The 26,090-nt window shown below is 42.4% G+C and overlaps 1 protein-coding gene across 2 annotated transcripts in view; it reads right to left on the reverse strand.

Annotated features, from left to right (window-relative positions):
• gab3 (GRB2 associated binding protein 3) overlaps positions 1–26,090 on the reverse strand; it is a 127,184-nt gene that overhangs the window by 21,330 nt on the left and 79,764 nt on the right. Inside the window, exons 2-6 of one of the 2 annotated variants that reach the window (XM_085999158.1) lie at positions 23,347–23,647; positions 11,123–11,351; positions 8,278–8,738; positions 5,809–5,894; positions 3,460–3,706 (exon numbers count right to left, since the gene is read on the reverse strand). In XM_085999158.1, the coding sequence (XP_085855284.1) occupies positions 3,460–3,706; positions 5,809–5,894; positions 8,278–8,738; positions 11,123–11,351; positions 23,347–23,647 (1,324 nt within the window). Of the gene's footprint in view, positions 1–3,459; positions 3,710–5,808; positions 5,895–8,277; positions 8,739–11,122; positions 11,352–23,346; positions 23,648–26,090 lie in introns of both variants that reach the window. The other variant, XM_085999148.1, reaches the window with a different exon arrangement.

The following is a 26,090-nucleotide window of genomic DNA, read 5'->3' on the forward strand; positions in this document are numbered from 1 at the left end:
TGTAGGTAACAAGTTTTGAATTGGCTGTCTCGTCCCACCTCATTGGGAGAACCTCTCTCACCACTGACAGATCGCTTCTGTAACCTCACCTGCAGCTGCCATCTGTTCTAGCCTAAGGAGGGAGTCACTGGAGAGCCTGGGTGCAAGAGCTCACCTGTGAACAGTCATTGTCAGTGTTTGCAGCACCTCAATGCTGTCAAACATTGAGAAATGAGCTGTCAAAAAAAAATTGTGGGTGGTCCCTTTAAGAAAACCGGCAGATGACGAGTCATCAAATGACATCATCTGACCGGCTTCTTCTTAATTGGCTGGCAAGCCCACAGGGTGAGCTTAATATGGTCAATCAACGTAAAATCACGTCCATTGGCCGAATGCAGTTGGGGGCGGGACTGGAACCCGGAAACCAGCTGACCCGCTCCCAAGCCGCATCCATTTGCAAAATCGCGGCCAGAGACACCAAATCAGTGGTTACTAAACTGTTTGGTTTCTATTACCAAGATATTACCAAGGTATCAGGATTACATTTGCACTCTGTGGCTCTCATAGAGTCATAGAGTCATAGAGTAATACAGCATGGATAGAGGCCCTTCGGCCCATCGTGTCCGCGCCGGCCATCAAGCCCTGTCTAATCTAATCCCATATTCCAGCATTTGGCCCGTAGCCTTGTATGCTATGGCATTTCAAGTGCACATCCAAATGCTTCTTAAATGTTGTGAGGGTTTCTGCCTCCACAACCCTTTCAGGCAGTGAGTTCCAGACTCCAACCACCCTCTGGGTGAAAAAGTTCTTTCTCAAATCCCCTCTAAACCTCCCGCCCTTTACCTTGAATCTATGCCCCCTAGTTATCGACCCCTCTACTAAGGGAAAAAGCTCCTCAGCATCCATCCTATCTATGCCCCTCATAATTTTGTACACCTCAATCATGTCCCCCCTCAGCCTCCTCAGCTCCAAGGAAAACAAACCCAACCTGCCCAGTCTCTCTTCATAGCTGAAGCGCTCCAGCCCTGGTAACATCCTGGTGAACCTCCTCTGCACCCTCTCTAACGCGATCACATCCTTCCTGTAGTGTGGCGACCAGAACTGCACACAATATTCCAGCTGTGGCCTAACCAGTGTTTTATACAGCTCCATCATAACCTCCTTGCTCTTATATTCAATGCCTCGGCTAATGAAGGCAAGTATCCCATATGCCTTTTTTACCACCTTATCCACCTGTTCCGCCGCCTTCAGGGATCTGTGTACTTGCACACCCAGATCCCTCTGACCCTCCGTCTTGCCTAGGGTCTTTCCATTCATTGTGTATTCCTTTGCCTTGTTAGTCCCCCCAAAGTGCATCACCTCGCACTTTTCCGGGTTAAATTCCATTTGCCACTGTTCCGCCCATCTGACCAACCCATCTATATCGTCCTGCAGACTGAGGCTACCCTCCTCGCTATTTACCACCCTACCAATTTTTGTATCATCCGCGAACTTACTGATCATACCCTTTACATTCATATCCAAGTCATTAATGTAGACCACAAACAGCAAGGGACCCAGCACCGATCCCTGTGGTACCCCACTGGCCACAGGCTTCCAGTCACAAAAACAACCTTCGACCATCACCCTCTGCCTTCTGCCACTAAGCCAGTTTTGTATCCAATGTGCCAAGGCACCCTGGATTCCATGGGCTCTTACCTTCTTGACCAGTCTCCTGTGCGGGACTTTATCGAAGGCCTTACTGAAATCCATGTATACCACATCCACTGCGTTACCCTCATCCACACACCTAGTCACCCCCTCAAAAAATTCAATCAAATTAGTCAGACATGATCTTCCCTTGACAAAGCCATGTTGACTATCCCTGATTAATCCTTGCCTCTCCAAGTGGAGACACATTTTGTCCCTCAGGATTTTTTCCAATAATTTTCCTACCACTGATGTTAGGCTCACTGGCCTGTAGTTCCCCGGTTTTTCCCTACTACCCTTCTTGAATAATGGTACTACATTAGCGGTTCTCCAGTCCTCTGGCACATCCCCTGTGGCCAGAGAGGTCCTGAATATATGTGTTAGAGCCCCCGCAATCTCCTCCTTTGCCTCACACAGCAGCCTGGGATACATTTCATCCGGGCCTGGGGATTTATCCATTTTTAGGCCAGCTAAAACCGCCAATACCTCCCCCCGCTCGATGTTAATATGTTCGAGCATATCACAGTCCCCCCGCCCTATTTCTATGTCTACATCGTCCTTCTCCATAGTGAAAACAGACGCAAAAAATTCATTCAGAACCCCTCCTACATCTTCCGGCTCCACACACAGATTGCCACTTTTGTCCCTAATGGGCCCTATTTTTTCCCTAGTTATCCTCTTACCCTTAATATACTTATAAAACATCTTCGGATTTTCCTTTATTTTGCTTGCCAGTGTTATTTCATGGCCCCTCCTTGATCTCCTAATTTCTTTTTTAAGTATCCCCCTGCACTTTTTGTACTCCTCTAGGGCTTCCTCCGTCTTTAGCCTTTTGTATCTACCAAAAGCCCTCCTTTTTTTCCTAATCCATTCCCGTATATCCCCTGACATCCAAGGTTCCCTGTGGTTTTTGGAACCACCCTTGACCTTTACGGGAACATGTTGCCATTGTATGTTCTCAATCTCCCTTCTGAAAGCCTCCCATTGCTCCGATGCGGATTTTCCTACAAGTAGCTGATCCCAGTCCATTTTGGCCAGATCCTGCCTTATCCTATTAAAATCGGCCTTCCCCCAATTTAGAACCTTTATTTCCGGCCCATCCCTGTCCTTTTCCATGGCCACCTTAAATCTTACCATATTATGGTCACTATCACCAAAGTGCTCACCTACTAGCACTTTCTCCACTTGGCCGGCCACATTCCCGAGAATTAGGTCCAGTACCGCCCCCTCTCTTGTAGGACTTTCTACATGCTGGCTCAAAAAGCTCTCCTGGATGCACTACAGCCTATCCCTCTGGGTGCTCCTATTGATTAACACTAAGCAGGCAAGCGAGTCCTAAGAACATATCTTTCCCTAGATAAAATGACTTGCACATTTTCATTTACACCCGCATTGTTTCTAATGAAGAAGACAGTATAAAACAAAAGCCTCCTCCATGGTATAACTACCAACCAATAAAGTAACTTCGCCTGCACCGCTATAAAAAAGATAAGATCAACTAAAGTTCTCAAATTACTTATTACATAAACATGTTATAAAATTGAATTGAGATGTAAATTTTGGAACCTTAGAGACAGCCATAATCTCTCTGTTCCCAAAGTGCATTCTGTCTAATTCTGTATTATTCGTCATGGTATAAGATTTCTTCTTTTAGCTATTGGCAGAAAAATGTTAAATGTGCTCTTCATGCTCATGTTTACAATTTCACTAAACTAGTGAACAGACAAAATCCTATATATATTATATATATATATAGTTATATATAACATGTATATTAGAAATCACCCTTACTCTTTCTGATTCGAGGCTTGAGGTTCCTGTTAACCGGAGGAGGTTCAATGTCTGTAGGAAGTGTAGGTAATGGCAGATTGTCTGTGGTAACTGATGGGAAGATCAGATTAGTACAGGCTGGACTCATGGGGATGTAACCATCTGATGTGCAGTCAGCTGCAGACATTACTGGAGAGGATCCTGGATTCATAGGAACATAACTGTCATCAGCGCTGTCCGTGGTACTACACTGCTGGCCAGGGAGCTTCTGCTTTAACAAAGAAAAATAATTGTGTTTACATAATGCCATGGTGAAACATCCCAGAGCACCTGATGTGATGTATTACATTTTAGATTGCAGTACAGGAGCGAACAATGGCACACACACAGTGAGTTGAATTGCCACCTTCTGTAACATAAGTTCTATGATTTAAATAAACAAAAAATTACGATGAATGTTAGGCCAACTGTACAGAAACATATTGGTCCAGAATTAGGTAGCAAAATAGTGGTGAGTTTAATGCACACGCGTTATTAGTGTGTAAATCGTCCAGCAACTTGTGGCAGGGAAGAGATACCCCGTGAGTTGCAAATTGCCACAAATTGCTGGACAATTTGCGCTGCTCCACCATTAGTCTCACGAAAACGGGAGCTTGCAGTCAACCTCCTCATGAGTTTCAAGAAATTGCTGCATTTGCGCATTAATTGACAATTAAACTCACCACAGTAAGGGCTTGCACTTAGCAGCATAAGGACTCTTTTTTAATTATGAGATTTATGTTTCTGCAACGCCACTCAACCTCTCCGGCCTAGAAAGGGAATAATTGAAACTGTGGAGTCTCATTCTCAGGTAGTAAATTGTTCTTATTTTTAAAATACAAAATTTTAATTTCTTTTTCTCACTTTTCCTTCCTGGCTCTTTTTCTCTCTCTCTTAATTCAATCTTTCTTTCCTTCCCTTTATTTGTTTTTCTGTACCTGATTTAACTCCAATTCACAATATTTCCTTCTCCTTCATTCCTCTGTTCCTCTCAATCCTTACATTTAATTGGTTAATAAGATAGACTATTGGTCCCGTCATTCACCAAGGTCCCAGATGCCCCGTTAACCTTGCACTTATCAACTCACACTTCCAGCAATTTGTGGCGCAATTCTTTTTCCCTAGCTGAAGGCGCTCCTCCTTTAAGACGGTCCTTAAACCTACCTTGTTTGTCACCTGACCTAATATGTATTTATGTGGCTTGGTATCAAGTTTTGTCTGACAACGCCGCTGTGAAGCGCCTTAGGACGTTTTACTACGCTCAAGGCACTATATAAATGCAAGTTGTTGTTGATTGTACATGCATAATTAGAGGTATCTGTATGGAATGTGCTCACTTGTAGATGTGCCCACTGGTGCACTACTTGCTGATGATATGAGATGATGGGCGAGATTACCAGGCCACCCGCTGGGCAGAAACAAAGCGGTATTACCCTGAACACGATGAGGCTTACAGCGCTCACCATTATTAAAGTGTAAATCGGACAGCAACTTCCAGTGACTGCACATGCGGAATTAAAAGTGGCACTCCGGAAGATGCTGTCCGAGTTGCCCTGCTCCTCCCGAAGCTGCGCTATAATGTGCCATACCCGCTGGCAATATCTTCCCAAGGGCATACTGTTGGATGGCCAGAGCTCCTGTCTGAGTTAGGCCGTAAGCCCTTTTTATATGCCAATCGGGGTCGTATGACATACACGGTACTTCAATTGCCATCTTAGGACTCAAGTGGTCCAGCTGAAGATCAGCCCAGAACATCAGCTTTAATTTATTTTTGAGGGGTTGGGAGGAATTCCACAAAATTAACATGGGCCACTGACATGGACCAGTCCCACTAACTGAGAACGGACCCCACCCCCGCCCCACACCCACCCTAGCATCTACCTTTTTCCACGTCAAGAGGCCAGTCAGGCTGTCCAATGTTGCAGCAGCCCAGAGCTGGCAAGCTACCCCTGGATGCTTGCTTTGCACAGGCCCTATGTTAATGAGGTGTAAGTGGTACTATTGGGCACTCCACTGGAGGGAAAATCTATCTAATTCTTAAGAGTACACTGTTAATAATAGTGTTTCATGATCTCTATAGCTTGTAAATTATAGTTGCATACAAAAACTCAGTACATTTGTATCCAATTTCTCTGCCCAATATTATAACAGAGACATTAACTTATTTATTTAAACATGTTAATCCTTCCATTAAAATAGGTGACAAATGAATTTGGTACAAATATATGGAGTGGGCTCGACAGACTGAGTGGCCTTTTCTATTTCCAGACTTTCTTATTTTCCCATGTAATACCTATGGCAATACAACAGATATTTATGCTTCAGACTCACCATATTTAGATTAAACCCTTCATCTGCAGACATTATGCAGTTCCCTTGAAAATCAGTAAATGGCATAAAATTGCACTCTTCAGTGTCTGAAATATAATATTTGGTTATTAGATTTAAATACGCATCACTATTTTATAACAAACAAATCAGAAAAGAATAGAAATGGTCACTGGTTCTGAATTTTACTTCAGACTTTGAGCTTTTTTGTGTTTCTTCTCCCTTGACGATATCCATGGAAACAGGAATGAATATCATCTAGCATTAACTAAATATTTTTACATTCAGAGAATGTTAAGACTTGCCAAATTACTTAATAGATTTCAATAGTAGTTTTATGATGCACTTTGCCAAAAAACTTGCTTGGGATGATAATGTCCTGTGAGATAATAGCCTTCGAACATAATGGGCCACATTTTGCAGTCAACAGCGAACGAAATGCGCCAACCGTTCATTATGCTTACACTTGCCCACAGACTTTCTATGGCGTTTAGCACTAGAACGTACAGTAATTATAGAGCCATTTCAGTGCAGCGCCCTCTACAGGGGATCTGGGACCTGTGTGAACATCGTTAATGAGCACTGCAGAGTCTGAACCCAAAAGTGTCAGTTAGAATATTGAATTCAATGTCAAATCAGGTACAGAAAGTGAAATAAAGAGAGGGAAAGAAAGATGGGATTAAGAGAGAGAGAGAGAGATAATAGAGACAAAGAAAAAGTTACAAAATATGTTTAATTTAATTTATTTAATTTTTTTAAATCTCCATTAATTAAAATCTGAAGGAATGAGACTCCACACTTGTAAAAGTTAATTTTCAGTGCCAGAGAGGTTGTTTGACACAAATTAAGATTTATAACGCCATTAAAAATGTACTTACACTGGAATGGACAAGCCCTAACTTGTTCCGGCGTGTTTAGCGTGTATTTATCGCGCAAGTACAGCAACTTCACGCCTTCATGTGTTTCAACGCCGAGTGTCCCGGTGAGATACCGTAATAGCGCAGCTTTGGGAGGAGCAGGGCAACTCAGACAGCAACTTCTGGAGTGTCACTTTTAACTCCGCATGTGTGGTCACTGGAAGTTGCTGTCCAATTTACACTTCAATACTGGTGAGTTCTGTAAGACTCACTGCTATTTCCGTCAACCCAAGCACCCCACCCACCCGCCCCTTCAACCACCGTCTGCCCCACCTGTGACAGAGACTGTAGGTCCCGCATTGGGCTCGTCAGTCACCTTAGAACTCATTTTTAGCGTGGGAGCAAGTCATCCTCGGTTCCGAGGGACTGCCTAAGAGAGAGACTGCTATTTCTACAGCAAAATCCAGACCAATAATATGTTTGTATAAAATTCCGATATCTAGTACTTTAAATAAATTGTTTATCTAATTAAAACAAGTAAACTCTTTTGTTAAAATAATCGATACAGCAATTTCATACAAAATATATTAACATGTTTGCATTCTATTACTGCATAATACTATTTCATCCCATCTGTGTTACTATATCCAAACTAGAGGCTGAGATTTATTGCCTGATGTGTGTGTGTGTTGGTGTCTTTTAAGGACCAGATCAGATTTGGCTGTGATGCCCAGCCCCCACCACCCCATGATTGAATATCCTGCTGAACGTCACTCTCTCAGCTCACACATGAAGAATGACCATTTGGCTGAAGTACCACAGAGGTGCTGGAGTCCATGGAACCACATCCCAACAATCACCTTCAGGAGAAAAGGAAAGGAAATTGGAGGGAATAAAATGAATGTGCTAAACCCCTGTACCAGTCATTTCCCCTACTTAACTTTGAATAACAACAACTTGTTTTTTATATAGCGTCTTTAACATGATGCTTCACAGAGGCATCAGGAATGAGAATCAGGAATAAACACAAGAATGAGAATTTTAAATTTGAGCCATCGGTGGGGGGCGGTTGCTGGGAGGCTATGTTGGTCAGTGAGAACAGGGTTGATGGGTAAGCAGGACTTGGCGCAGGATAAGATATGGGCATCAGTTTTGCATGGGTTTATGGACTGTGGAGGATGGGAGATTGGCCAGGAGATCCTTGGAATAGTCGAGGTGACAAAGGTATGGATGAGGGTTTCAGCGGAGGATGGGCTAAGGCAAGGCACTGTTACAGAGGTAAATGTAGGCAATCTTTGTGATGGAGAGGATATGGGGATCAGAAGATCAGCTCAGGGTCGAATAGGATGCTGAGGTTGTGAAAAGTCTGCGTCAGCCTGAGACAGCGTAGAGGGAGGAAGGTGGAGTTAATGACAAGGGTACAGAGATTCTGGTGGGGACTGAAGATGATGGATAACTTTATTATATGGCATCAAAATTTGAAGCATGCTTAAAAAAGCTGCTTTGGGTTACCTTCTGAAAATATGGGAATATTAATAAATTGAATAAACTTTATACATGTGAGCAAAGCAAAGCCCTACAAGACCTACACCAATATCCGGTTCAGTAATATTACCTTTCCAACTTCTTGTTTTCTCTAGACTTGAGAGAGGGATTCTTTTGGGTACTGGTGCTGGATTTACAGCATAGGCACCATCTCCATTCTGAATCACTTTGTGTTGCTTTTCACGCTCCGTTAGTTGGTTTGGCTTCGGTGGCCGTGGGGGTGGGGTGTTGGACAAAAGATGAATACCCGTTACACCAAAGGGCAAAGCATTGTGGTTTTTGTCAAAGTTAAAGATCTGCGAGAATGAATAAACTGACAATGGGGATGAGGATGCTGAAGAGGGTCCACTTTGATCTTGGCTGGGAAGAATGACCATTTGTGAATCTTGCACGTTTTTATATAGAGGTACACTGGAAGACGTTTGCGTTGGGGTGCCACTCTTGGGCTGTAGATTCTCCTGAATATCCTCTGATCCTGTCAACTCAAAGGAATGATCGAGTGATCTATCACATGGGGAACAGCTGTTGCTTCTGCAAAAAGAAAATCATCCAATTCAGGAAGAGAAAGAATAAAACACTTGCAGTTATATAGCGGCTATCAAGTCTCTCAGAAATGTCTCAAAACACTTCATTTACAATAAATTACGTTAACAATTTAGTGACGTATTATGTAGGCAACATGCAGGCCATTTTGCAAATGGAAAGATCTCACAAACAACAATGAGATGAAAGACTTGTTAATCAGTTTAAGAGAAATGTTGGCCAGAACATCAGGAAAATTCTGCTCTTCTTTGAATACTGCTGTAGGATCTCTAGCATCCACCTGAATCACTGAAACAAGTAGAAGAGGCTTCAGTTTAAATTTCATCTGAAGGCTGGTGTCTGAATAATGCAGCACTCCTTTCGAACTGCACTGAAATGTCAGCCTAGATTATGTGTTCAAGTCCTGAAGAGAGGCTTGAATCCACAACCTTCCGACGAAGACGTGAGGAGTTGATTCAAGTGCCAGGTGGTTATTGGAAACTGATGATTATTCCTAACGTATTATACCATTTTAACTAACATCACTTCAAATCACATGTTAAATTTAGATTGGTCTATTTTGATCTCATCCCTCCAAAATATAAAACCCACCATATTCCTATTGCAGTATCCAGCTGTTTATTAAATTAGTGCAGTATTGATATTTCACCCACCTTTCCTAGTAAGGCTACTAACAGGACATGTTATAATTATAACAAACCAAAGATTACCATGATTACCAGATTCCTTGATGTAACCTTAATGTGTTCGGACTGTATCACAAATAGTGAACCATAATGCATGCTGCTTTTAACAACCTGAGTTTCAGGAGTCAAATAAATAGATGGGAATTATAATTGAAACTAGATTGACCATTTGAGCAGTGTTAGGCTCAATGGGCTTTACACCATCAGTAGTATTTTATTTTTCCAATTTTCTCTCATTCTCTCCTGAAGGCGCTGACTTTAAGGTACAATTCCACATGTGCTTTCAGCCTTTGGTATCATGCCAGGAGGCATATGTGAGCCTAAATAGTGAGAGCTGGTAGCTTATTCAACTGCAAGATGATATCAGCACTGAGGCCAGTGCTGTCCATACTCAATGTCTACACATTCACACTTTCTAGTAGGAAGGTCACTGGATAATGATCAGAGGCAGGATCATTTTTGTTGTTTTTTCTAACCAAGAGCATTAAAGCCAATTACTGTGCCCCACCTGCTGCGCCACTGAGATCTGCTAACTCACAACAGGAATTCAACCAGGGTCTGTATAGTTTATTGCCAAAACTTTAGAATGGGGCATTCCTAGGTTGTGTGCTCCGAATGTAGTGCTTTATTTTTGCTTTTCACCCATGCACAAGGAGGCAAGCTGGAAGAGGAAATGAGGGCTAAAGCCTTTAAAATAAGATCAGATTCTTTATTTGTGAATTCCCTGCTCCACAATTGCCCTGCTGCTGTTGTGTTTGCATGCCTCTGCCAATAAAGCTATGAGTTGGCCCTAGATGGTATGTAACGGCAGTCTGGGAAACATTCTCTCCAATTTTTGTTTGCGCCATGTGCAGCGTTATCTGACATCTGTTCAGTGCCTCCTGATGCCACACTGTGTACAGAAGAAAATGGGAACTCACTGATGTGAATGAGCAAACCTGTAGCTCCTGTTGCTGAGATTTCTAAATAAAAGTCCGTTTCTACTATAATTCCATGTTCATCAATTACTCGACAAAGGTTGCACTTGTGACCCTGAGCCTTCATGGGTAACACTAAGCTTTACAGAGTGAAATGAGGCAGGATCCATTCAGAGCCACACTGAATTAGCTGACCGCAGCCTAGACTGCAGTTGGAGCAACACTCCCTTGAGTGAAGGGAAGCTAAAATCAGCCAAGGTTCTCACTTCTGATTGCCATCTAGTGGTCTCTGCATGAAAGCACATGCATGACTATTAGGTGAGAACAGGAGCAATTTCAGTTATGATACCCTCAACCGAGAAATTTCCTGCCACGATTCACCGGCTGGGCTCACACATAAAGAACAGCCACTTGGTCAAGGTATCAGAGAGCTGCCAAGCCTGTGAAACCATACCCAGCAAAGGTCAGTGCCTTTAGGGGAGATGGGAAGGAAATATACTGCAGGTAGTATTAACTGACATTCTGTATGCAGCATTTATATCAGTTTAAACAATAAAATGTCACTATGGTGTAACATTCTGTGAACTAAATATGTGAACCAGTAAGAAATGAACAGGAAATGAGCAAGACTGCTAATTAAAAAAAATTACAACTGGAATGTTTAGCTCTGTCAGAGGTGGAATCACTGGTGATTGGTAGCAAAGAAGGACAATTGTTGTGGCCCTCTATATTAACAATTTTATTTGTTTGGTCTGCTCAAATCTTTTACCTGACGATATCTATTGACTTGGTCTCACATTGGGATAAAATAAGATAATCCAGAGGAATGGCAGCGGACAGTGTGGACTCTGACTCACTCCTCCTGGAGTTGGCTTCAGTTGCAGAATCTTGAGTTGAGGGAAATTGGTCTCTATTCATTGACTGTGATGTGTGAGTTGAAATGGCAGGAGATGGTTGGAGAGATGAGGAGGTTGTAGGAGAAGAACTCCCGAGGGAATCTGAAATAAAAATATTCATTATTGCATCCTGTACTTAACATTCATTACTGTTTAGATGGTGCAAGGAATACCGTCACCTCCGAGTTCCCCTCCAAGTCACACACCATCCTGGATTGGACATATTGTTGGCGTTCATCATCACTGGGTTAAAATCCTGGAACTCCCTACCGAGCAACATTGTGGGAGCATCTTCACTGCGCGGACTGCAGGGGTTCAAGAAGAAAGCCTACCACCACCTTCTTAGGAAAACTTAGGATGGGCAGCAAATGCCTGCCTTGCCAGTGACATCCCGAGAATGGATTTAAAAAAAAGCCAGGTTAAAAACAATTCCACACTAAAAGCTATAACTTTGCTCCAGACATCAGACTAGTGATCAGCTAGTCAGTACAGAGTATATAATAGAACAGACAGTGCTAAATACTCTTCAGCATCTGTTCCATCCCTCTATTCAGGATCTTTACCCATGCATCATTACTTGCAATTTAGGAGCCAAGTAATATTATATAGCTCATCATATTAAATGTACAAATGGTCAAACTATGTGACTTCATTTAATCCATTGTTCCCCTGCCCAGTTAATGGCTTTTTGCTATTAATAGTTCCAGTGCTATGATTTTTTGATATTGTGAAATGCAACATTAGATCATTCTCCCGATAAGGCTACCCCTGTAACCAATGGAATCCCATCTTTTATCAGAAATAAGATTTTTAGGATATTTCCTGGAATGTGACACATTTTTCCTAAAATTTTGCACTCAAGGTGAAGGATGAAAATGCTGTGAAATGGAACAATTTCCATTCTCAACATATATTGTCAATCAGTATCAAGCATTCCCAGGTCAGTTATAGTGCAGGTCAGATGCAGAGCAAAGCAGTTTTGTGTAATGGACCCCGCTACTAAGAATTGGATTGAGACTGTCCAAACTAATTTCACTAATGTAGCCAGCAGATAGAGAAGAATTTTTGCTTTGAACCCCGGATCCCACATTCTTTCTATATAAAATAATTTCCCCAACGTAATTCCTAGATTACTGGTATAGTTAAAATTCTTATTTTAATTTCTATTTATCTTTAAAATTTCCTGCTAACATGTTCTCAACTGGCTTTGCTTACCTCCGGCAACCCAAATGATTTACTGTTATTACTCTGTACCCCACCAGGGGGCACCAAAGCCAGGTTGCTAGGGCTGCTGTATATATTGTCATCACAAGGTTGGACATATTTGAAACATCTAAACATTGAAGCTAGCACAGCCTTTTATTTCTATTTATTAAAACCCTGTTTAGGTTCCCCAACATATTTTTTCCTGTCGTCGTTCTTCTGCTAGGTGGCCAGTCGTATTTTGGGCTGTAAATGTTGCTGTGGCCCTATCAGAGCTCCTCCCTGATTGACTGACAGACAGAACAGGTACCTCTGTGGGTGGCACTGGTCCTGAAGTTCTCGCCCTCTCACCCCGATGGAATGCTCCACCACTGCACAGTACTCCACTCAAAGGTTAGTTTGAAACGGAAAAAAGAAAAATCAACCAATACGGGCTGATGTGTTGGAATACCAGTTCAAATAGCAGGGAACACAACTTAGGTTCGGAATAAAATGGAAAAGTCAGGGAGAACTTTTTCACTTAAAATGTAATAGTGTTGAGGAATAAATGACCAGGAAAGCCCTTGAATCAGACAGTATAAACTGGTGCAAGAGACAATGGGATGTGTTTCTCATACATGACGACCTTGAAAACTAGTTTAACATTCTGAATAAATACATTAAATTTGTCATTTCTGGGTTGTTCAATGTATCCAGAGAAGTCAAAACCTTTATTTACAATTTGGGCCAAAAATTGCGGTCAGTGGCGTACCTCCGGAGTGCTCCGCCGAGCTGTGAAAAGAATACGTACCTACCTGAGGGTGGCCCTCTTGTGAAAACTTGCAGTCTGATGCTGCGAGGTGGAGGGCAGCATAATGGCCCACAGATCCCAGGGGCGCAGCCTGTGCGGAAGCGTACCTGTGATCACTTGGGCCTGGTCCTCCAATCAGAAAACAAAATTAGATTTTACATCATTTCAGAAGGGAATTCTGTAATCAGATTTAATGGAATCCCATAATCAGCTTTAATTACAATTTACAGGATTGGAATTTAATTCCTAATTAGCTTCATTCCACCAACTTCACTAAAAATTTAATTTTGCTGATAATTTTATCGACATTATTGAAACTCTAATATTTGCAGAAACAAGAAAAACTCATTTGACATAGTCAAACTATATGATTTCTGAGATGAAAATGTTTAAAACATGCCTGAGGTATCCCCTTACACTGATGCAAACAGGCCCTGTGCCTGTTTGCATCAAACGTAACATTTCCATACGTAATTGCTGGGCAGTTGATGAGCCCACCTCTGTGCCAGCAATTGCTTTTTCATTGACAGACCACAAGTTCGGGATTTAGCGCATACGCTTCGAAATCCCAAACTTGCGGAGGATTTCAAAGGAGGTATGACAACGTACTCTGAGAGTACACCGCCATACCCACTGCAAAATCAGGGCCAATAAGAACCTGTTGCCTCAGTCACTGCTCCCCAGCCCTCAGGGTAGCCAGCAATATTTAGATTATTTTTGTTGCTAATTTTCTTGACTTTTGCTGGGATACAATTCCACAAGCACCTTTGGCCCTTTTTACCTCACTTAAATGACCACTCTGCATCTCTCAGTTTAGAGAATCAGTGTCAGTAGCCTCTTTGAGCATGGAGGGCATTACAGCTGAGCGCCATCCTTGAAGCCCCCACACGCACATTTTGTAGGATTCACCGGATAGTGTTCAAGAACTCTGGTGTTATTTTTGCCTCTTTAGCCCAGCTGCACTGAGGGCAATTGTAGTAATCTGAGTATCACCCTGACTGAGACCATCAAACTTATTGCAGACCGGGAATCAAACCTGGGACCTTCTGGTCTGTGGAAACATACGCGAGATGTTCTGGTCTCCACGGCTCAGTTACATACATCTTTTACCAAATAAGCCACTGGGGGGAAGCTCAGTCCTATTGCTCAGCCTATGCTGTAGAATGCTCTGCAGTTACTGTTAATATCTAATCTAGCTGTATCTCCCTAACAATTTACCTTGCTGCAATACAAACTCCGAGGGGTAGAAATTACTTGCACAGGTTAACCTCTTGACCATTAGGATTTAGGCAGAGACAAATTTATTGGCTGAGAGAGCTGGTGCAAAAGGCCTCAGTGTCCCTGACTTAGAAGAGGGAACATCAAAACCAGGGTTCCTGCTCTTGATCGCTATCCAATTACCCCTTCGGAAAAGTGTGCATGTGCGTATATTGGGGTGGGTCAGGGTTAGGGTCAGCTATGGTGGGCTCAATAATCGAATAGCCCTGCTAACACTCACAAATGAAGAATGGACACAATGGCGAGCTGATGCCGCCTGTGGATCCATACTGCATCAAGAGTCAGCACTTTCGCAAAGAAGGGGAGAGACTTGGGGAGGGAAATAAACAGCAACAAGAGACAAAGAGGGGGGAAATATCCCGAGGTAATGCAAAACATAGGATCTGACTATAATGCCCTTCGGTAACCTTCCTGCTACCCTTTAAGCTGCAGTGATTTCCCTGTGGTACAGAGAAGCTAAAGGAGAGTCTTCAGCTCAAGTAATCAAATCACCATACATCAATGTCAGCTCCCTGCAATCCTGGCAGCAACATCAAATATTCATGCGCAGTTTCTAATTAGAGGACATGGAAAGGTTTTAAAAGAACTCTTTAAAAATAAAACATAAGATATATCAAAAGAACACAATATATGTGTTGCATTTCATAATTAAAGCTTGTGAAATGGCTTTGCAAGCTGGAAAATGTAAATTATCACAGCAGGTTCATTAGAATACAAAGAGCTAAAAAAGAATGATTAGCAAAACATGATTGGTGAGTAATAATGAGGCTTACAGTTAAGTTGCTGCTTAATGACTTCTTTTTAAAAGAAATAGAAGTTATTTTTAACTCCTCTGTAGGCTGATTGCGTAAAGGCGTCGCCCGGTATAGCATGAAGCCATTTAGCCAGGCAGTCTCTCGTTCAATCCCCAGTTAATGCTGGAGTAGTAGTTCTGATGCTACAATTGACCTCAGTACCTTGGGTTAGGGAAGGAAAATCAGCCTATTCCTGATCACTATAAAGTGGCTCCTGCTGGAAAATGTGTATGTGTTGACATAGGCCGGACCCTATTGACCCCTGTGCTTTAATCACTGTGACCTCATAGGATATTTACTATATCTTACATAGAGTTGGACAAGGGCAGGATTTATCAATTAGATGACCTTGGTGAAAGAGGTTGGTGTAGCAAGCAGTTCACCTTTAAATCATCACATCCTGGAGCAAGGGTTCTGGTTCATCACACATTGCTCTATGTGCTAATTAGTAACCACATTATGTTTCACAAGACAATGCAGCCCAAAAGTAGGTCAGCAAAAATAGTCTCAAGGGCTGGAAAATGCAATGCACAGGGTCAATAAAGGGCAATGTACATTACTTTAAACAGAATGTAGGATACATTCGTATACTCTGCTGGTTTAGTGCTGTTTTTCAAAGTAATCCTAAGGGGTGGAACAGATGAAGTTAAAGGTATCTTTACATTAAAGTGCAGCAAATAACAAATGAACAGTTCTCCTGCCATCGAATGACCTTTGTTGTTGGCCAGTGGAAACCGACTGGGGGTCTTGTGAGCGGTTGTCAGATCCACTGGTTACACTCTTGGTCCACTAAAGATGCAGTCTGTTGAGTGCATCATGACATTAAATAGTGCCATTACACCTGTGCATGCACTGTAGACGAGCCTTCATATTCTCAATCAATGGCCTTTGGCTTTATGACAAGCAGCACTGGTGGAATAGAATAAATGGGGGATAGCACCATACTCCAAAAATCTAGCAGCAGGGTAAAAGCAACTTAGATTCTAGGTTTAAATACTGATTGGCAAGCCAGCTTCATGCTGCTGTCATGTATGTTGCCTGATCCTGAATTCTCAACAAGTTATTCTTTATATCTTTGGAGAAGACACTTTGAAGTGATCAAATGCAAATTTCCAAGATTATTGAGGGTATTGACAGAATGAACTGTGCAAATTATTCACTATGCTGAAGGTTTGAAATATGAGGACACAGCTTAAAGTTCTCATATTTCCTCATTGGAAATTAGGAGTAAGAAGGGAAATTAGGTGGAACTTTTTCTACAAAAAGGCTACAGGAAACTTTCAATTAACCGGCCCCATAATAACCGGAAATGTCCGGCAAAATTCAGGAGTAGGTCCAGGTAACTTTTATTACATTTTTTACTCCATTTGTTGCTGTGCAAGGGTGTAGCTGCAGCTGTTGCTAAGCTACAGAGACGCTTGCAACTTGTGTCGATTGTTCTGAAGCTGTTGCTAAGCAACAGGGTTTGTTGCTTTATACGGAGCTCTCAGCTCCGTATCTTTTACTATAGCGTTCGGTTATCCGGATTTTTTGATGAACCAGCACCACGTCGGTCCCGTCCGTGCCGGATAAAAGAAAGTTTCCTGTAATAGGATTATAGATTATAGGATTATAGCCCAATCGTTTGATCAGTTGTACTTTAGCTATGCAGTGGGCATGCGTAGCTCGCCAGTCTAATTAAAATGAGGCCCAATTCGATTGGGCCTCAGGCCTATCTGTTCTGGCGCAGGAATTGTTCCTTGTACCCAGTTCCCATTGGCCTGCCAGCAAGAACCAATTTAAACCCCCGATCTCTGTAAAAGAACAGCCTTGCTAGGTGTAGTGGTCTTTTCCTGTTCCTAAAAAATCTTGTGTTTATTAGTGTACTGCCTGTTTAAAACCATTGGATTAAAGCACTATATTTGTTAACTCAGTGGTGGTATTAGACTGCTCTTTGATACTTCGAATAAAGTATTTCCATTATCAAATAGGTCTCACCTCAGGGAGAAGGAAAGTTGATGAGGACTAGTTCACCTCACACCAAGTACACCTTGTATTGATTAAAGACAGAGAGAGGATACAGAAAGAAAGACAACAAAACCAAAGCTTCTTCCCATTTGAAAGAGGCCAAATGAAATATAAATTGATTATTGATTACCATTCAAGTTTACAGTAATTATATCACATTTGTTAATCCCGCGGATGGATGTCACATTAATGATTTGCAGCTTACTGGCTCACAGTATCTATATTGAAATGGTGGGCTGATAGGTTGTTTCTTCCATTCTTTCTTGACACTGTTTAAACCAGTGAACCTGCTTTCGTAAAAGTTCGTTTAAATGTGATTTTTTTTAAATTCCTGTTTCTTTTCCCTAGTACTGTAAATATATATATATATATATATAATAAATCTGCAACAAGCTTAAAGAAAATGCCATTTTAATTGTGCTTTCCTTTCGCAAAGTTACCAATTTTGTATCATGACTGAACCATTGTGATTTTTGCTGTGCCTTCAATATACAGATAAAAATGTTTGGCATTGCATTGAGCCTCAAGGTGCACTTCCATTTTGAACAAGTCACAATGGACAGACAGGGCACTTAACTCACCATGTCAGCACAAGTAGTAAAAGTAGTGACCTCCATGGCCTTTCAAGGCAAAAGCATTTCAAATGTAAGCCATTCATGAAACAGAACAAAATAGTTTGGCTTTCTAGTGCACAGCAGTATCGAGCCTATGGTGCTTTCACTATTTGACCTCAGGCTCTTAACAGACAAGATACTGTCTTTATTGAGTTCCAAGAGACCCTACTGATAGATCAATAGCCTACTAATGTGTCAACCAGTTACTTAGCAGTGTTATAGGGCAGTACTGAAGGACTTTTTTTTGATAACTGTGACCTAAATGGGTTTTCTTGTGCCGCCAGCTGCAATGGAACATACTCTGGACTGGATGACGGATTGTGTCATCTTAGAAGAGACAGTAACCCTTTTGATGGTTCAGATGCTACTATAGAGCTAAACTTTCTTTCCTGAATTAGAAACCATGGACAGACAGGACCCTGAAGCTGAAAATAACACAAGGTGATAAAGGTACATTTCTTTGAATTCTCCCTTCCTCCCTTGAAGGCACTGCCTGTTGTTGGGGTAGGATTCTAAAGGCATCAGCAGCCCTTTGCTGGCTCACTTAAGTGGTCACTCTTCATGTGTAAGACTAGACAGTAAAGCCCAGACTATTAGGTTATGGCAGGCATCACATTTGAGCTGCATCCTGTCCTCACCCAAAATCCACACATGCGCCTTGCATCAGTTCTCATTGGATGGCGATCAGGATCAGAAATCTTGGCTAATATTCTTGTTTTTAGCCCAGGGCACTGAAGCCAATTGTAAACTCGATTTGCTGCCCTAGTTGAGATAGTAAACAGTAAAGACTGGAAAATGAGCCTGGGAACTTCTGTGTGTATGGTTCCTATCCAGTGACATTTAATGGAAAGTGTTCATTTGTGGATACTGGGCAACGACAACAGTGGGTGTGGCAATGAAGACTTTCACAGTTGAACAACCTAACAAGACCCATTATTTAGACTCGCACGGAAGAATGGACACATAGGTGGGTTAACTATAGAACAATACACCAGCAAATGTATGCATCCCCAAGCATGAAAGAGATTTAATTGACCTGTAGTTTCAGTATTTTTTTACTCAGAAACCTAGGTGGAGACAATCCAATAATGCAGGACATTATCAAGGTTAAAGAAAATAAGATCAATCAGAAAGTAATGATTAGGCAACACCAAGCTTGGATTTTAAAAACCTGAAGATTGTAGGAGGAAGGAAAGACGAGGGAGATGAAGAGTCTACAGTTTGGAGGTCTAGGAAGGAATAAGTTATAGAGTAGACTATGGAGTGAGTCTTGATTTCAACACTGATGGTGCAGGAAGGAGGAAGAGAATGTAGGATGGAGTATTTGCTGCTTAGGAAGAACAGAAGAAGAAAGCTCAGAGGAATGACAATTGTAGAATTTTAAAAATAGAGAGGAAGTTAAAGAAGTGCGAGAGAGACGAGAAAGAGTGATTCCCTATCATTTGGCAAAAATGTTCCTGTGTCCTGCCCAAGAGTTTGAAAGAAGTGATAGGAGAAACTTCCCAGATATAAGTATAGTATTGAAGTGTTAGACAGACATGAACTTTGCAAGAATACATTGGCCCATCTGAAAAAAATGGTCTGTCAAATTAAAAACTATTCAGATTACTCTCTTCATGAGAAACAAGTTCAGCAAGCATGTTTTTTTGCTGGGAAGGAAAAAGCAGAAAAATCATGCTTCATTTTTGTTAGAATAATGACGTGCAAGTTATAGAATGATGCTTTATGATGTGATTTATGTCATTATGTTGTGCATTTGAAAACTTTGTTTGATTTTGATTTTTCATTTTAAGTATCACAATATGATAATATTCTCTCATATCTAATAATGAGATACCTTTGGAGCACATGGTAAAAATTATACTGTAATGCTTCAAGAATACCATTTGTCCTGACACACTATTCAGTAGTAAACATTATCTCTATGCTTTATTTAACTGACCAGGAAGATAAATAACTACAGATAGCGTTCGTCACCAAATAAAAACAGAAAAGATGGGCAGCAACAATGGTACAGTCCGATCTACTTACCTCAAACCCGTTTATGTCAACATCTCACTTATGTCGACATAAAAGTAAAGTCCTATCTTCACATATTAATACCAAGAACTAGCCGCCATGTTGATGTCGACATAAACCCTGGCTCACTTAAGTTGACAAACATTTTAAGTCCCTAAAAGTATTAACGACTTATGTCTCTCATTGCTTATGTCGACAGAGATTCTCTGCCATTCCTTCCTGCCAAGTTTGCTATACTGCTCACACTTTGTTGTGCTGGAAGGCCCCAACACTGGGGTAGGTGGTACCCAGTTGGATGCCTATTGCCAGGTTGGCTTTGGAGCTCATGGCTGCAGGAGATGAAGACCATGGGCGCGATCTTGCCAGCCCTGGGGAGGCTGGTATGGAGGCGGTACTGCCGGGAAAATGGCAGAATCTGGGGGCGGGTGCCCATCCTGCCCCAAACCCGCCTCCGTGCCATCTTGCCAGGAGGTGGGTAGCCAACCTGCGCCGGGTCCCATCTCCTCAAGGCGGGAAGGGGATTACAGCCACTTAACTGCCTGTTAACAGGTACTTAACAGGCAGTTAAGGGGATTAGCCCCATTTTTCCAACAGAGGCGTGGGCTTCCCGATGTCGGGAAACCCCGCCAAGGTCACCGAGGCAAGCAATAGGTCTGCGGGAGTCGGAGGGGTCCAAAAGTGCGCTGTGAAGGTAAGTGATGGGTGCAAGTGTGGAGAGGTAAGTATGTGAGGTGAGTGGAAAGTGATAGAAAATGCTTATTTACCTTTGTTTCTTCCTGTAGGCTTCACCAGTTGGGGATGCGGAGAGTCTCGCATCTCACCGGCAGAGATGACAGATGGCTGCTGCATTCTCCGATGCAACAACCATCTAATTTCTGCAAAAGAAAGAGGTTTGATGAGTCTTGAATACAAGGACTCATCAAACAACATAGAATGTCAGTGTTTGACAGCTTCACAGAGCTGTCAAACGATGACTATTCATCTGTCAAAAATATTTGACAGATGAAACGTCATACGCTGACATTCTCTGTAACCAGCTTCCCCTTAATTGGCCTGCTCAGCCCGCTGGGCGAGCTTAACAAGGTCAATCAAGGGAAAATAGCGTGGGTTGGCCACAAGTCAATGGAGGCGGGGCAACGACTCGACAAGCAGCAGTCCTGCCTCCAACATACCCCATTGACAAAATCGCCCCCCTTGTGTCAGGCTGGCTGTTGGTGATGATGGAGTTACTAGAAATAGGCTGGCTAGTCAGCAGTGCAGGGTCAGTGAAGGCAACTAAATAGAATCAGGGTCCGCCAGGGAGATAGCTTCACACAGGGGTCAAGGGTCGGCCACATTCCAGGCATCAAGGGCAAGGGTATCGATATCTAATCAGAGACGAGTACTGGGAACTGATCGGACTGGGTATCAACATTTTTTTAGTAAGCTTCATACCTCGCGCTACAATTGGCACTTTTATAATGTAATATTTACTGTTACTATTTGCGATAGTTGGAATGTTCTTTATTAAATAATGTTACTTTGATCTGTGTGGGTCACAAACATAGTAGGGATGGGGTTTAGAGCCAGTGATTCAGGATTCTCTGGTCAGTTTTATGTCAATTCAAAGCAAACTGCTTATGTCGACAATATGAGAACGGTCCCTGAAATGTCGTAATAAGTGGGTAGGACTGTAATTATCTGGGTGGAATAAATCACACAACTGCTATCCACAATCACAAAGGAAGTGACTTGAAATGCCTAAAGTAGCTCTATTAGCCTGAAGAGATGCTTCTATCCTGTCAAAAATACCCCTAACAATGTCAGCTTCTCTCAAATCAGACCCGATAGAAAAATCCAGAAATGTTCATCGCTATTTGATTCCGAGTAGTGAATTAGCTGGGTCAGCTTCCTCTACAGCAGGGCCAAATTATGGCCTTCACAGGATTAGAAGATAAATGCGGATGAGGAAGAACGTTCGACCATCTTAGTATGTCCGTCCTAACGATCCACCTGCCACTAACCATCTTCATGGCATGTCATTTTTTATTTATGATTCCAGAACTTTTGCCTCCATCCGCTACCCATAAGTCCATCCCATGCGTTGATCACTCTTCATGTGAAGAAGAACTTCCTGAAATCAGTCCTAAATTTGCCTTGTATTAGTTCGAATTATATTCCTTTGTCCTTCACTCACAATTTAATTTGAAGTAACTTTTCAGATTTATCTTTTCCATACTTTTCAAAATCTTACATATCTCTAAGGTCACACTTCAGTCACGTCCTTTGAAGATAGGAAGGCCCAAGTTTTTCCTCATAACTCAAACCTCTCTCACTAGACATCAGCCGCATGGCTCTTCTCTAAACTGTTTGCAGTTTCAATGTTTCCTTTACATTTACAGTGGTTAGAATTGGATACAGTACTGAAGGTATGGCCTGACCAAAAGCACTACACAATTTCAGTATGATAACCTCTGATTTGTACTCTACTGTTCTGGCTATATAATTCAGCATTCCATTTCTTTGTTGATTGTTGCTCTGCAGGGGGTGGACATATTGAGTGCTGAGTCCACTAAGATCCTAGATCTCCTTCAACTTCATCCTTAGGCTTTTTGACACAATTAATGTACAGTGGTATGTATGCCACCCATTTTCTTTCTATGGGCAGTACTTGGTTGTATTGTTCTGTCCACTTACATATCGTATCCAACTCATTCTGTATTTCTCAAGCTGCCTCCTCAGAATCAACAGATCCTCCTAGTTTAATATTATCTTCAAATTTGACCAATTGCATTTCTAAATTCAGGTCAGTCCAGAAACTAGTCAACAAATTCCACCTTACACAGCTAAACCTACTTCACAACTTCCAAATCAGACACTTCTCCTAAATCACAATACTCCAAAAACTTGAACCCATAGCAACCTCTTTGGAACTATAGCTTCACTGATAGTAAAGCCATTCATAACTGCACCATGTTCACTATATCAGTAAAGAGTAATGGAGGTTGCTGAATCATGGGAGAAGGAATGAGGCGAAGTATGGAGGCAGACACACTGAGCTGCACATGCGGCTGGGTGAGAGGTCAACTCAAAATTGATGCACATGGTGATGTACTGAACCTCAGAAAACTCTGGGAATTACACCAATCCTGCAAGGGCTGAGGGCTGGAGTCTGTGGCCAGAAGGGCATGCTGCTACATGTGCTATGATCATGTCCTCATGTTCAGCCATTCTTGATAGCAGTCAGAGAGGCCAGAAAGAGCATGGCTGGCTTTAGCCCAGATCCTTGCCCTAATGGAGAATGAAGTTGGTGTGGATTTCTTTTTTTTGTAACCAATATAATTTCATCAAAGAAGCCCCCCCCGCCATCAGGAAATTGAGGCAGGTAATACAGCAATCATTATAATTTGTACCTGTTCCATCATCACTCGAGCTAAACCCGCAGATCAGACTGATGTGCCGTACCCATCTGTTCATTTCATCCTCAGTTTTAGCCACCAAGTAGAATGTACGAGCTGGAGTCTTAACTTCAAAAACATAATTGTTCTGGAATTCCTTTTTACTAAGCTTTAACCCAGCTTCAATATTCTCGCACTCAGTGAGATTTATCATGCGGAGCGGTTTCTTGGAGTGGTGGTTTTTGTAGTATTCAAGGACGTCTGGGTTGCCACTCAATCGACCACTACGTAGCACAAACCAACGCTTCCTCCAGGCCTGGAAAAACAGAGAACAGTCAGACTTAAGCATCACTGCAAGAGCAGAGATTTTACAAAAATGTTTTCTCCTCTCATGTAGGGTTTGACTCTCACTTGGATATATATCCTGCACCTCATTCTGGTGGTCATTCTTCATTTATGAACCTAAACACTGACTGTCAGTATGTGTTTTGATTAAGTTGGGGGTGGGGGGGGGGGGTGGGGGGCGGGGGGAGGAACCACAGAATCCAGTTTTGTTATTGTTAGGCAAGAGTATTAAGGGTTATGGAACCAAGGCAGGTAAATGGAGTTAAGATACAGATCAGCCATGATCTAACTGAATGGTGGAACAGGTTCGAGGGGCTAAATGGCCTACTCCTGTTCCTATGTTCCTTGCCCTTACCTGATGTCCACACACATACACTCTTTAGCAGGGATCAGTGGATACCAACCAGGAGTGGGGGTCCTGGCTGAGTTATCACCTCTCTAGCACAGGGGTGCTAAGGCCAATGGTTCTGCTCTTGTCACAACAGCAGAGATAAACTAACTCATCACAGACCTGGGTTTACGTAAAATTATCATGACATTATATTGTGGAATAAGTATAGGTTCTAAGCTACAGCATCCTGCAGCATATACATATGTAGGGATCCTATGCACATCCAGACAATATTAAATAGAAATGGGTGAAATGCCTCTTCTATGCTATAAGCGTGGGATAAATTTGTGGTTCAATGTGTCCTCATTTGCATACATTCCATTCAAAGGACACTGGGGTGGAAATTCATTTAGGCCTGTTTCTGGGCTCACAATAGCCAAGCGCACACCAGAAGCCTGAAGTTCTCCTGAAATTGAGCTTCGGGCCTCATTTTAATAATATAAGTGAGCTTGCCGGCACCTGTTGCACCTCCAGAGGCAGCTTGTCCGACGTCAGGGAATTCATTTAGGCCATCTGCCTCGCCGGCAGTGCCCTCAGATAAGTCCTAGATTGGGGCGGGGGGGGGGTGGAGGGGTGGGGGGAATGCTTATTATTAACTAAAATAATTACCCAGTCCTCCTTGACTTGAAAGCATTTTGTAGATCTGACACATTCGTACAATTAAAAATACAGGAAAAATGGAAACATTTCTTTTCGTCAGGAGATGATTAAGATGACATAATCCCGGTGCGATTGTGGGGTTCTCTATTAATCTGTGCGCAAGACTTTGGAAAGATGTGACTAGGGAAGGAAGTGGAGAAGCAGTGTATGGGTGTGGAAATACTAAAAGAGCAGAAGCAGATCCAAAAAGGTTGAATTGAGAGCAAAACCTGAGGCAGCTTCCCCCAATGGTTAAACATACTGGGAAAACAAACCAGTTTGCACTGAGTGCGAGGTCAGCAGAGAGTGCTGTGAGTTTGGGTAAGTGTGAGAGTTCTTTAATTGTTATTTCTCTTTAAATCATTCTTGATAAGATTACTTAAGCAGTTTAAGTAAAGGGGAAAATTTAAGTATTTGGGATTCTGTTGGTTTAAGAAGAGTAAAACAAGGTTACACTGCAGTAGGAGTAAATTGGCACAGCAGGCAGTGAAAACCTGTTTTCTAACCAATCAGCAGGGGCTTTAAGCAAACAAACAGTATAAAAAGACCATTGCTAATGCGAGCAAGCACTGAGTGCGAGGTCAGCAGAGAGTGCTGTGAGTTTGGGTAAGTGTGAGTTAGGGTAAGTGGGGTGTTAGGTGCTCTTTTCAAACTTTAACTCTGTGGGTTGCAGTTAATAAGGCCTTTCTGGTGCAGAGTGACTGTTGGTGAACCATTTAACTGGTGTAATTAGAGGGATTGATTTAATTTAAATCCAATAAATTAAAGGGGATACTTGCATCTATAATCGGGCAGAGGGTGTCCATAACTAACAATCAAAAATGTAATTAATTACATAGAATGGAGCAGGTGATGTGTTACTGTTGCGAGATGTGGGAGCCGGTGAACCCCATTGAGGCTCACGGTGATTACGTCTGTGACAAGTGTCTGCTGCTACAGGAACTCCAGCTCTGTGTTGATGAGCTGGAGTCTGAGCTTCAGACACTGCGACACATCAGGGAGGGGGAGAAGTTCCTGGACTCTGTGTTTCAGGAGATGGTCACACCTATGAAGTTAATTAATTCAGATGTAGCCCATGGTCAGGGACAGGACGGTGTGACTATGAGTGAGGCAGGTACAGGGATCCAGGAGGTAGTGTTGGAGGAGCTGCAGCCCTTGCTCTTGTCCAACAGGTTCGAGGTTCTTACTCCCTGTGGGGACAGGAGCAGGGACTGCAGGGAGGATGAGCAACCTGGCCACAGCACCGTGGAACAGGGGGCCATTCAAGAGGGGGGAGTAAATAGAAATGTTGTAGTGGTAGGGGATAGTATTATTAGGGGGATAGATAGAGTTCTCTGCAGCCGAGAGCGAGAGTCCCGTAGGCTGTGTTGCCTACCCAGTGCCA

This window comes from Somniosus microcephalus, chromosome 1 (assembly GCF_052327205.1).
Source record: "Somniosus microcephalus isolate GS21.2 chromosome 1, FLI_Smic_1.0, whole genome shotgun sequence".
Lineage (NCBI taxonomy): Eukaryota > Metazoa > Chordata > Chondrichthyes > Squaliformes > Somniosidae > Somniosus > Somniosus microcephalus.